We start from the raw sequence: 13,331 nt of genomic DNA, 5'->3' as shown, positions 1-13,331 counted from the left end.
CTAACTTTGCACTTGAAGGTTGCCCGTTCACTTACGTTTTAACAGGTCTGACGCTACTATGCGCCCCGGCTGTATCTAGGCTAACGGCTAACATGCTAACTATTATTTTTATGTCACTAGTCACTTGAAACAAATTTAGGACGATAGGAGACAGGTTGAAATAAACCGAAATTTCCCTTTAATACAATATAACTTTTAAAATGTTAACATCTGTTCGACAATATTTAATGTCTGTCTTAGGTTAAGCAATTTAAGTTTGTAACTTAAAGTAGGTTTTTTAACCTACTTAGACTTCTCACTAGTTGGTTTGGGACAGCACTCAATGTGGCAGACCCTCCACGTGAAAGCAGAAATGGAGTAAACTGGGGAGGGCGAGGGTGTAGGGCAGTGATACTCAACTTCTAATCTAATCTAATCTAATCTAATCTAATTCACAATGAAATTTAAATTATTCACAATGGGACAACAAGGGAGGAAGACGATAAATCAGACTACTGATACACACAAAAACCTGTTAGTAGATACATTCACTGCTGGTTTGAGTCTGTACATGAGATTAATTGACAAGGGAAAAACTACAGAATATTGCCAGCCTCATAATTTATTGGTATTATTTATAGGAACCAGCTATTTGTCCCATAGTGAGAGGCGAGTCCCCATCGAACAGATTCATGTCCTCACAACATGATCAATAAAAGTGTCTCACCTCGCTGTGTGTCTCAGCCATCTCTTTAACAAACTGAGTCTCCAGCGTTTCAGGCAGCAGAGAGAACAAAGTGTTGGGCAGATCCTCTTTGTCCTTCTTGTATTTTGTCTAGAAAACAACAAAAGAAAAAAAGGCTGATAAAAACACATACTACAGCATGCATTGTTCCCTTTTTGAACTGCTGAGTTATGGTGTGAAATTCACTCTGGATAAGTACAAACCGACTCAGCTGTGGGTGCATTTAGATGATGCTTCATAAAACGCCATAAAAAAAATCTTATTATTTAACAAGGAACTAACTGAATCTGTTCATTTATATAAAAAATTAGACCAGCGTACAGTTAGTACAACAGAAAAAGAATAACTGAGTTATAATTGCAGTTTTCATGATTAATTGTGCAAAATGAATCCTGCAAATTGCATGTTTTGTTTGAGTAAAATGTATTCTTAAATTTCATTTTTGGCTGCTGGAATTACAGCGATCTACCTGCAGAGCATCTACTATATGAGGCGTTCAGGGTCCTCACCTCACTCTGTATCTCTGACATCTGCTTGGCGAAGAAGGTCTCAGCTGTCTCAGGGAGGAGAGAGTACAAGTTTTTACTGATCTCCTTCTTCCCCTCTTCTTTATACTTCACCTGAGAAAAAGAGCACACAGAGCTTACTTCACCAAACTTATCACACAGATGCTGTTCACACTTATCTGTCAGTGTATTCCTCACCTCGCTGTAAATGTCTCTCAGCTCTTTAGCCAGTTGTGTCTCTGTGGTTTCAGGCAGCTGGTGGTACAGAGACCCACTCACCTCCTTTCTACTGTCCTGTTTATATTTCACCTGCACAAAGATGGCAGAACACAGCCAAGACAGAAAGAATAACAACTCCAATTCCAAAAAAACGTTGAGACATTGTGTAAAACGTAATCATATTAAAGAGAAAGTCCAATTACCTTAAAAACTTTCTCTCTCTCACTTGCTCTCTTAATACAGTTCTTTCTGCCCGGATTTTTTTCCCCGTTTTTAATTGTTTACAAATGTTTTTATCTTGGCTTTTTATTTATCAACTTTAGAATATTGGGGGTTTCCTCTTTCTATAATTGTATGTTGTTGTTTTATCTATTTTTTTAATCATCACCATGTTCTGTTCTGTTCTGTCTGTTTTATGTGTTTGTTACCGAATATATCATACTGTACAGCACTATACCACTGAAGAACACACAAGACAGAGAGAGAAAAGAGACAGAAAAGAAATATCCAAAGTATTTTGGTAATTTCTTGTTGAGTCAGACAACAAATCATGTTTGAAGGTGTGAAGTAGGGTTTCAACGTTATACTGGTTTCAAGGTATACCGTAATGTTAAAATGGATAGTTATCGTACCGTGTACATTTGCTTATCTACGATACTGAAAAAAAATAAAAAATTGCAACTGGACAGAAAATCTCAAATCTCAGCTGTTATCTGCCTTTCTAGAGAAGACTGAAGATAAACAATCCCTTTTCACCCAGCAAAGAAACAAAATAGGTGGTTTGTGCAGCTCACTGGACACAGCAATTGGTCTACTCCCATTGGACCCTGGTTGAAGTTTTCAGTGGAAAGAAAGTAAAATATAGTGACAGCAAATGCTCCCTGTGTCACCTCCAGCAGAGGTATGACTGCAGGCCTGGATACCGTACACACCTGACTCTGCAGCTGTGAAACCTCTTTAGCGTGCAGAGTGTCCAGAGTCTCAGGCAGCTTCGAGTACAGAGAGCTGGACGCGTCTTTCCTCCCAGCTTCTTTATATTTGGTCTAGAAAATAAGACAAAACAACAGTTCATACATACAGTAGGAAACATTTTCACCTAATGCAAAAACTGTGGCTGCAGCTGAAAAGTCACATTCCATGTGTTTTACAGTCTCTTTCAAACTTTCACTGCATCAGTTTGTTTTAGTCCAAAATAAAATGAGGACAGAATATTTATCCATGATTTTCCTGCTTACAGGAAACCACTGAAAAGTACTTCAGATTCAACATGTGGTAATAGCTTTGATCATAACAACAAACTGTGGTTATTAAATGAACTATCAGGCCGTACCTCACTTTGTATTTCAGAAACAGCTTTGGCAAACTGGATCTCGTTGGTCTCTGGCAGCTGGGAGTACACACTGACAGTCTGGCTCTTCTTCCCACTCTCCTTATACTTGTTCTAGACACAGCAACACGACAAGACATCTTCAGAAGGAATGTTTTTGTAGCTAATGTATCAACAAAAGCATAGCACAAGTCAAGATGACTAGAATCAGAATCTCTCCAAACACGACAAACACTTCCCTTTTAGTTTTATTTCCAACGTTTTTCTCTTTTTTCTTTGAGCTTAACTTACAAATTGGAGGAAGGTTTTAGTTTTATAGAGGTATAAATGATGTAAAGCTCACTGAGCTCTTTTTCCTCTGCTGGACTTTGGGACTGTGAAGAGATTTTATTTTATTCTTCAAGAGTTTGTAATGCATGTGCTTCAAAAACTGTTCTGACAACAGAAACAATCTCAGAGCTCAAACTGCACACAGAAGCTAAAGTACCAGAAAAACACTTCCATCCAGTTCCTGTAAATGTTTTGATTTGATCCACACATCTCACTGTTTGTGTATTTTACAGGCTGAAAACTGAATTAAAATGAAATGCAGCATTTGTGAAAGGTTTTTCTGTTCTTTCCATCAAATCCTCAAATCAAACTACGAGTAATTTCTCAGAAACAGTCGGGTATCATGTATTTAGTTAGATCTAACTATAAAGAATCTCTTTCTGTGCACTATACCTCAGGAACTGTTCATCCAATCTACTTCACACTTGGCGGATGTATTGCTGGGACCCAAGGGCATGCAGTAGGGATGCATGATAATATTCAGACGTCATCTGAATCAGCCAACATGCTTTTTCTTATTTTGCACAATGAATGAATATTACATCCTTTGAAAAGCATTCTATTACTGTACATGCTTCCATCTGCTAATGGCCATCAGGATAAGAGTATGCATTCAACATATGATGTAATATTATATATATATATATATATATATATATATATATACATACTGTATGTATCTTTTCGTAGCTCTTTGTTATCAATGCGTTGTTTAAACTATCTGAGCAATAAAGTACAACACGTCTTGTTTCCACATCACAACTTAAAGCTCACAAACACACCAGAGTTGGAAGAGCGACAAACAGAGGAGCACATGAATGCACCATCGGCAGTGTGAGCAGTACCCTACAATATCAGCGACTGGAGAAGGTTGGGGATTCATGACCACTCGGATGTTGGACAGGTTGACCCAGTGCATACACTTAAACGAATTGATCATAAAGAATTTAATTGATTTTCACCCATGACTATTGCATGTGTGCTGTACCTCACTCTGTATCTCAGTCATCTCTCGGGCGAACTGAGTCTCTGAGGTTTCAGGGAGCTGAGAGTACAGAGACGACGTCATCTCCTTCCTCCCCTCATCTTTGTACTTTTTCTGTTGGAAAAACAGAGACTCAAAGTTAATGTAGACAAACCACTGAAGGAAATTCATCTCAAGTAAAACCAGTATTAGTTGTACTCAACCAGTTCAGGATTAAAGGAGCGGGTCTTCACAAATGTGTATGCATATGTCCCTCTATTAGTGCCATGCCATGCAGATAGTTTTGGTTTTATTTGTTCAGCTTTGTGATCTGTGATGATTTAATTTGTGAAAAATCACACATGTACATGTACTCCCTATAAAACAGACACATGAGGAGCACCTATACTGCAGATGCAGAGATGCATGTATTGCTTGAGTGCAGATTTTCAGTACTCTACACACTGCTGACAAAAACTATCTGCATGTCATGTTAAAGCTGGAGGTATGAGAAAAAATGGGAAATTTGGGTGACATGACCCTTAAAGCAACCAAAAAGTGAGAACAAGTTTTGTTAAAATGCTTTGTTAATGTCAATAAAGCATATTTGAACTGAAAGAGACAAGAAAGCTGAAGGAAGAGAGACACTCACTTCACTCTGTAGTTCAGTCACTTCTTTGGCGTGTTTAGTCTCCAGAGTTTCGGGCAGTTTGGAGTACAGAGACGACTGCGCCTGCTCCTTCCCAGCCTGCTTGTACTTCACCTGACAAACACACACACACACACAAAATTCTTTACCACAGCTAAAAGTGCACAACTATCTTCTTTTGACCACCGTTATCAGACATGCATCCTATTGGTGGTTGATACAGCAACCATTCTGTGACATCATCGGCTGGATTATCAACTGTCAACCAGTTGAAGATTTTAGCTTTAAGCCCTGTTTGATCTAAAACAGTGGACCTGTTTAAATATAGGGCAAATGGAAGACGTTCTTATTGCTGAGAGGTGACTGTTAGTGAGCTGTTACAACTCTATTCAAATGTTATAATTGTGTGTTCATTAGGTGAGTTATATGTTTCTTAATTTTAATTGTGTTGTTTGATTTAATCTGATGTATTTGTTCTTGGTTTGCTTTGAATGTTTCCTTTTCATTTGACTGATTTGATTGAAGTGTGTGTGGTGAACTCTGGGATAGAAAGTTGGAATATTCCTGTGTAACATCAAGTTTATTGATAAAATAGAAAAAGGGGGTAGGACTTGATTAGTATTCACTCCCACCTTTTCCTTTTAGGATATGACATACTCAATTATTGTGGCCATTGAGACGTTATATATTTGCTGGGTATTCTTGTTTTGTTTGCTTACTCATATTTTTTTTATTTCTTTTAACATGTTCAAAACAAAATCTAAGAAAAACAGTTTGAGAGGCTGCAGCAGAGTTAAATCCAGACCTCCTTATCTCCAAGCTGTCCGTCTCTGCACTTTAAACATCTGACACACTGCAGGATTATTTCAACAGCAACACATTTAACACACAGTCACACATGGAGACTGCAGAGATATACTGTGACAGCTACTATTAAAGGACAGTAACAATATTTTTGTATGTTTTTACCACTGATAATGTCCCAAATGTCTTCCAATAGTCTTTTGGTTTTAATAGCAGAATGTTCTCATTCTGAAGTCATCTGCCACTTTGTCAGTGATTTTGGCGTCAGACACCAATGCAGCGTCAGTTTCACTGAACTTTTCATGGTGTTATTATAAGCTGCCAGTTGGCCAGACAGCATGGCGGTATGATACATAGCTGGGTGGCATCAGTTTGAAACCCTGCTGGTAAGGACGTGATATAATGAGCTGGAGAGTCCTATACAGCGGGCGGGAGGGGCGGTGGATGGGTCCCACAAACCCTGCACTTTCACCCAAGAGGCAGGTATTTACCTCCCATATGAATGTAGAGGGTTTTTTTTTTAAAACCTAACCATGTGCTTTTATTGATGTCCCACCGTTGGTTGCAGTGTACCGGAAGGTCAACAACAGACGCAAGATACCTAGCACATAATATGTAGACGTGAAAGTCCACAGACAAAGCAGCGATATGTGACGATTTGGGATGAGAACATGTTGTTAACATGTGGTTTGCTGTTTCACCTTTTGATGTGACTCACTAGAACTATAATAACAGAGCTATAACTTGTTTTTATGGCAAAAGAAACTACAGCTGCAGTTGGATGAGGATTATAACGCAGCAGCCCCCTCAACTGCAGAGCTTAACAATGAGGATTACTTGATTGCCCAGGGGCAAGTAAAATGCGACGTAGGGCTGGTATATCTAGGAACTTACTTGCCCGATCAGGCAAGTGTTTAAAAAGAAACAATAGTCTGGAGCTGATGATGAAAGTAGGAGTAGGAGAAAGGAGTGAGCAATCTTGCTTCCTTGTCATCTCCGATGAGAGGTGCACATGCGCAGTACCAATCAGGCACCCGCAAGAAAATGATGGCAAATTTTATGAATTGAGGCACAAGCGAACATTTTAATTATCCTGGAAACGGGAGTTTAGCTGGGTGGTGTTAGAGCATGTGGATGAAACTCCAACTATGTATTATACAGTTTGCCAGAGGTTTGAGAGCACAACAAATACAATGGGGTCAGTTTCATGACAATTAACTTAATTCTTTGTTATTTGATAACCACTAATAAATAAAATCTGTATAGGGGCAAGTAGTATTGACTTCAGGCATGTAGGTTTCTGACCCACTTGCCCAACCTGGCAAAGTGAAAAGAAATATTAACATTGAACCCTCACATGGTTTAATACATTTACCAACTAAAGCCTGAATTTGATCTTAACAATGCTGTGTCTCTTTGAAAAAAAACAACAAACTGAAATAATGTCTGGACAATATGGACATCAACACAGAGGGTAAGACAGATGAGACAGAGGAAGAGTATGAAATATATCCCCCTACTTGGTTCTTGTCTGCTCCTTTTTTTCATAGAATATGTTTAAATTGTTGCAACGACAAAAAAGAGAAATTATTAAAATGCACTTCTGTCAGACAGTAAACTCTGTCCTTGGGAATTAAAGACGACAGAGAGGTCTGACAAAAGTTTTCTTGTGTTCAATAAAAGCTCTGCAGAGCAGTCCAATAAATCAACACCTGTTCATCATCCAATCACTTGCTTCTGCCATCGTCGTCAGCCAAGGCGCCAGGAGAAAATGCTGTTGTTGCAGGTTTCTGCAAACTACCAATGTTACATTTGCAGGTTTCATATGTATCATATCAACATTTCTAAAGTGACATAGTGTGTGAGCTGACATTGACATCTGGAAGTGGAGGGGATTGTAAATGATGCCTGCCGAGCTGCAGACCACTGTTTGAGACCAACAGCAAATGGGGCTGTGGTTTAGCTCCAGCAGGTTTTTAGTCCCCAAACATCGGGGTTTGTAGCAGCCCATCGCTGTGTTTTAGCTGCGCATAGTGGCATGAGCTGTTGGTTTTCAGCGAGTCATCTCTGCATTTCCAGAGGGGACAAAACCATACCAACCATTTTTTTCCAAACCATAACCAAGTGGTTTATATACCTAAATCTAACTACACATTAATCAAAGCAGTGCTGTAATGTAAAGTTTCAACATATCTGCCAGATGATGACGTACAAGTAACATTTTGTATGGTGACTGGGTTGTCATCATATATCTTTACTTAAAACAAAGAAATGTGGCCTAAAGGAGAGGAAACATTATAACCTGCCATATCAAAGCTTTAAAGTGGTCATTTAAGAGTTGTTACCTCGCTGTGTGTTTCAGCCATCTCTTTGACAAACTGAGTCTCCAGAGTCTCAGGCAGCAGAGAGAACAAAGTGTTGGGCAGATCCTCTTTGTCCTTCTTGTATTTTGTCTAAAGAAGAGAAAAATAACCAAACAATGTAAACAGAGAGAAAAGTGCACTTAAAGACAAAGATTTGCGTATGTGATCACATCATTGCACCTCGCTCTGGATCTCTGACATCTGTTTGGCAAAATACATCTCTGCTGTCTCTGGAAGGAGGTGGTAGAGTGAAGAGGATGCTTCCTTCTTATGTCCCTCCTTGTATTTCACCTGAATCACAGAACAAACATATTTTGAGTGACTGCAAACAATGCATGTAAATAGGTTCTGCTCTAGGCTGCAACTTTGGAAGTTATTCTGAAGTTGTGACTTCACTCAATGACGCTGCTTTTTCTTATTTTTATGGCTAAAATATAAATTTAAGGTCACATGTGCTGATTCAGACCAGAGTCTTAACGAACACACAGCTGCTAAAGTCAGGTGTTTGTCACCTGGCTCTGGAGCTCCGTCACCTCCTTGGCCAGCTCAGTTTGGAGAGTTTGAGGAAGGCTGGAGTACAGAGTGGATGACTGCTCCTTCTGCCCGTCCTCTTTGTACTTCACCTGCAGGGATGACAGTGGCTTTTTGAAGGTCAAATATTTAGAACTGAATGATGGTAGGAAAAGTCTGAGGTGTAAAATAATTGGGATCTACTTAACTCAAAATCTGCAAAAAAATACAGAGATGCAAAGAAATCTACTTTAGTCTTTTAACCCATAACTCCTCAGTATGTACTCCCTCATTTTTCTGACAATATTACGTTTGTAAGGTCCTAAAATGTATATTCATTCATTTCTGTACCGCTTATACTCTTGAGGGTCGCGGGGGGGCTGGAGCCTATCCCAGCTGACATTGGGTGAGAGGCAGGGTTCATCCTGGACAGGTCACCAGACTATCACAGGACTGACACATAGAGACAAACAACCATTCACACTCACATTCACACCTACGGACAATTTAGAGTTATCAATTAACTTGCATGTCTTTGGACTGTGGGAGGAAGCCGGAGTACCTGGGGAAAACCCACGCAGACACGGGGAAAACATGCAAACTCCCTTCGGGGTTCGAACTAGGAACCCCCTTTGCTGTGATGCGACAGTGCTAACCACTACACCACCGTGCCGCCCTGAAAGGTATATTAAGATATAAATTTGTGTATAGTGAGGACATTATTGGTCTTCACCAATAATGCTTGGCTGGCTGGGGTCAGGTATTGCGTTTATGTTTAATGATCAGTTGGAAATCAGGTTTAGATTCAGAAAGAGTGGAGTTCAGGCATGTAGTGGAGAGATTGGTTTATTATTAAATGGTTCATAGGGGGCTGAATAATTCAAGGGGCTCCTAGCCCACATAGAAATGCAAAGCAACTAAAAAAGAAGCCCAAAACAACCACAAGGAATTGCACCAAAAGAAGATGCAAAATTACTAAAAAGAGGTAATAAGTAAGTGAAGAGAAGAACACCAACCACAAAAAGAGGCAACATAACCACGAGATGCAAAACCACCACATAGACGGCTGCAAACTGACAATAAGGAGATCCAAAATGACTAAAAAAGACATATAAAATTAAAAAACCATGCAACATGACCACAAAGAGATGGAAAACCATCACATAGAGAGAGAGAAAAAAAGACCCCAAGGAGATGCAAAATGACTAAAAAAAGCCCAAATGATGTGGCACAAAATGACTAAAAAGAGGTGCAAAATGACCAGAAAAAGGCCTAAACTGAAGAGGTGCAAATTCATCACAAAGCAAAACCACCAAAGAGTGATGCAAAATTACTACAAAGAGACTCAAAATAACCACAAAAAGAAGAAAAACAACCACAAATGCAAGTGATTAAAATGAGGCCTAAAATGACTGAAAAGAGGCATAAAATGGCCACAAAAAAGGAGGTGCAAAATGTAAACTATGCACAAAAAGTAAGGAAATTTGTGTTTGGTAGATTATTTCTTTGTTGATCTTTGTGTTGATGCTTCTTGGCAATAAATCTCATACCGTTGGAAAGCCTGATTATTTCCCTTTTTAATGGCACCATATTTGTAAGGAACATGCATTTGTGGGATGAGCAGCAGAGCTGAGTATGTTGGTTGCACCCATGAAAAATTTGTCAAATCTTCTCTGCCATTGCCAAACAGCCTTTTGTTGCTGTTGCTATTGACTCTTGTTTTGAGCTTCTGGTACCCCCAGGTGCTGACAATCAGGTGCCAATCAGGCACCTGATTGTCAGCACCTGTGAGCATGGGCTCTGCTACAGCGGTCAGTTGGTGTCTGCTCCAAGAATCGGCATGCCACATTTGACTGATCTGGATAGGGCCTGTGCATAGGGCAACTTCAAGCTGGTGTTCCGCAAAACCAACCATTATTTAGAGTGAGCCCTAGTACCATCTGCAAATTGAGGGCCAAGCTCCATATAACAGGGGATGTCAGAGACAGGCCGCAAAGTGGGTGTCCCAAGAAGACGGCACCCCAAGAAGACCGTGTCCTCATCCTGTCAGCACTTAGGAACCGTAGGCAGTCTTCTACAGATTTGCAGTCAAGGTTTGCAGGACAATATGGCCGCCAGCTCTCTGCCCAGACAATCCAGAACAGACTGCATGCAGCCAATCTCCGGTCTCTTAGGGCTGCCAGGAGGCCTGCCATGACTGCCCTTCACTGTCAGGCCCGTTTGCACTGGTGTCAGCAACACCTGCACTGGAACCTCAACATGTGGAGGAACGTTATGTTCAGCAATGAGTCCAGATTCTGCCTATGGCAGTTGGATCGTAGGGTCAAAGTGTGGAGAAGACGCAGAGAATGCTTTGCTGATTGCTGCACTGATAGAGTAACATCTTTTGGTGGAGGCAGTGTGATGGTGTGGGGTGGCATCTCCCTCACTGGGAAAAAGAGGCTTGTTATCAGTGAAGGCAATCTCAATGCAGACGGATATCGAGATGAAAATCTGCAACCAGTGGCAATCCCATATCTCCACAGTCTGGGACCAAACTCTATCCTCCAAGATGACAACGCGCACCCCCACAGAGCGGGGAGAGGATGGAATGGCCTGCCAGCAGTCCTGACCTTAACCCCAATGAACACTTGTGGGATCAGCTTGGGCGTGCTGTTTGTGCCAGAGTGACTTGACAGAGTGGCTGACTTGTGACAAATACTGGTTGAAGAATGGGATGTCATCTCACAGCAGTGTGTGACCAGGCTGGTGACCAGCATGAGGAGGAGGTGCCAGGTTGTTGTGGCTGTGTATGGTTCTTCCACACGCTACTCAGGCTCCTGTTTGTTAAATGAATAAATTGTTAAATTGCCAATATGTCGTTTCTTCAGACTTCAATCATCCAATCCACCAAACAACACGGAACAAGAGTCAACAGCAAAAAAAAAAGCTGTTTGGCATTGGCAGAGAAGATTTAGCAAATTTTTCATGGGCGCAACCCACATACTTAGTTCTGCTGCTCATCCCACAAATGCATGTTCCTTACAAATGTGGCACCATTTTAAAGGGAAATAAACAGGCTTTCCAAATTTCCTTACTTTTTGTACTTAGTTTAGTTGTCATATACAGATGCAGAATTGGTATGAGAATGTAAACGAAAAGGAGGTACACCAAACTGAACATCCAGCACAGAGACTCACACTAAGGGGATCACACCCGAGCCCCTCCCACCAAAGTACGAGAGACCCCGCAGGAAGGTCAAACTGCCACAGAGACTGAAAGACTTTATTGTTGAGTAAACTCACTTTAAATGGCAACAGCCTGTCAGGGCTAAAGATGGCCAATTAAGATGGGGACTGTCTGTCTTAAAAAAGAAAAAAGGACTGGGTGGATTTAATTCGGGGTTTTTTTTGACCAGTTGGTATTAAACAGTAGTGGCGCAAATCAACTTAAGAGAGGCACAAAATGCCCACAAAAGGAAGAAAGTATGCAAAAAGGACAAAGCCACCTCAGAGATACAAAATTTCTAAAAAGAGGTGCAAAACAAGTAGAAAGAGGTGCAAAATGAAAACAAAGATGAAAAAAGAACCACAAAAAGAAGCAAAATGAAGAAAAACCACAAATAGAAGCCAAGAGACATAAAACGACCCCAAAGAGTCACAAAAGGACCACAAAGAGACGCAAAATGTTTGCAAACGATGCTTGATTCTTTGAGGATTTCTCTTGTATGTATGTATGTATGTATGTATGGGGAGTTGGGGGGCCTTTTAAATGTCTGTGCCTATGATTCTACTGTCACATGATCAATCCATGTATGGAGAGGGTTTTATTACATGCAGGGCATGGACACCATGTAACAGGGTCAATTATACAGCGGTAATATGTGTAACAAAGTTAAATGTACATTTGTAATATCAAGTATTACTAGTGCATACCCATTGAGTGCACAGTTGCCCACGAACAGTTTCACATGGTGTGTGTTTGGGATACAGGTCATAGGAAATTGCAGATTAAGGCCTAGTCCACACGAGCACGGGTATTTTTAAAACAATAAACAATAAAAATACCTCCGTCCACATGACACTGCCAATTCCACTATCAAGCAATGTAATAAAATAAAGCAGTAGGTGACGATATAAGTCCTAACTGTAAGGCCATTGTAGCCATTCAGAAGGCAGTAAAACGTCATTAACGGAAAAAGAACAACGTTAGTTGTATGATACAGCCACAAAGTGCTGATATGCTGCTAAATAGCAGCAGTATTTTGTTTAGGTCCATCCTCAAATCGTCTCTTGCACACACTGGATTGGGTAATAACACAGCTGTTTTCTGTTTACGTCGCACACTGTGACGTCATACAATGGAGACGAGACAAAATAACTGCGGTTATCCTGTCCACACATGACTGCTGACACCGGACTTTTCCAAAAAGTTCACCCTGGACTCCGGTTACAAATAACTCCGGTTACAGGGGCCCAAAACTGTGGTTACGTGTGGATGAAAGGCCAAACCGTGAGCAAAGAGTCACGGTTTTATAAATACCCGCGTTGGTATGTACAGCCTCTAAATAGTCAACTGAACCCATTAAGAAGAGCAATGTATTCAGACAGAGTTTTTGTGAATTTGATAGTACGATTGCTTTATTGAAATTACAATAGTACCATTGCCAATAGTGGGATAGTTAGTGGGCTAAAACTGTACATTAGTAGTTGAGGTAGCACGTTGAAAGGCTGTGTTTTAAAAAACATTGGTCCACAGGGGGAGCCACAGCGATCGGTCGCATTTTAGCCATTTTGAAGCATTTTTCTGTTGTTATAGCGCCACCCAGTTGCCAATTAGAGTTCAATTTCTCCAGTCACCTTGAGGCGTCCTGTTCTACATATCTACCAAGTTTAGTAACAATCGATATGGCGGTTAGGCCTAGATAAGAAATGAGCTCTCTAGCGCCCCCATTTT

At 40.5% G+C, this 13,331-nt stretch overlaps 1 protein-coding gene across 1 annotated transcript in view; it reads right to left on the bottom strand.

The window, feature by feature from the left end:
- Positions 1–13,331, bottom strand: part of LOC126397572 (nebulin-like) — a 114,449-nt gene that overhangs the window by 47,659 nt on the left and 53,459 nt on the right. The window contains exons 32-41 of the mRNA XM_050056453.1: positions 8,399–8,509; positions 8,067–8,177; positions 7,869–7,976; positions 4,723–4,833; positions 4,095–4,205; positions 2,780–2,890; positions 2,382–2,492; positions 1,429–1,539; positions 1,234–1,344; positions 707–814 (exon numbers count right to left, since the gene is read on the bottom strand). Coding sequence (XP_049912410.1) covers positions 707–814; positions 1,234–1,344; positions 1,429–1,539; positions 2,382–2,492; positions 2,780–2,890; positions 4,095–4,205; positions 4,723–4,833; positions 7,869–7,976; positions 8,067–8,177; positions 8,399–8,509 — 1,104 coding nt within the window. The remainder of the gene's footprint in view (positions 1–706; positions 815–1,233; positions 1,345–1,428; positions 1,540–2,381; positions 2,493–2,779; positions 2,891–4,094; positions 4,206–4,722; positions 4,834–7,868; positions 7,977–8,066; positions 8,178–8,398; positions 8,510–13,331) is intronic.

The sequence above is a fragment of the Epinephelus moara genome, chromosome 11 (assembly GCF_006386435.1).
Source record: "Epinephelus moara isolate mb chromosome 11, YSFRI_EMoa_1.0, whole genome shotgun sequence".
In the NCBI taxonomy this organism is placed as follows: Eukaryota; Metazoa; Chordata; class Actinopteri; order Perciformes; family Serranidae; genus Epinephelus; species Epinephelus moara.
This window is presented reverse-complemented; position numbering and strand designations above follow the sequence as displayed.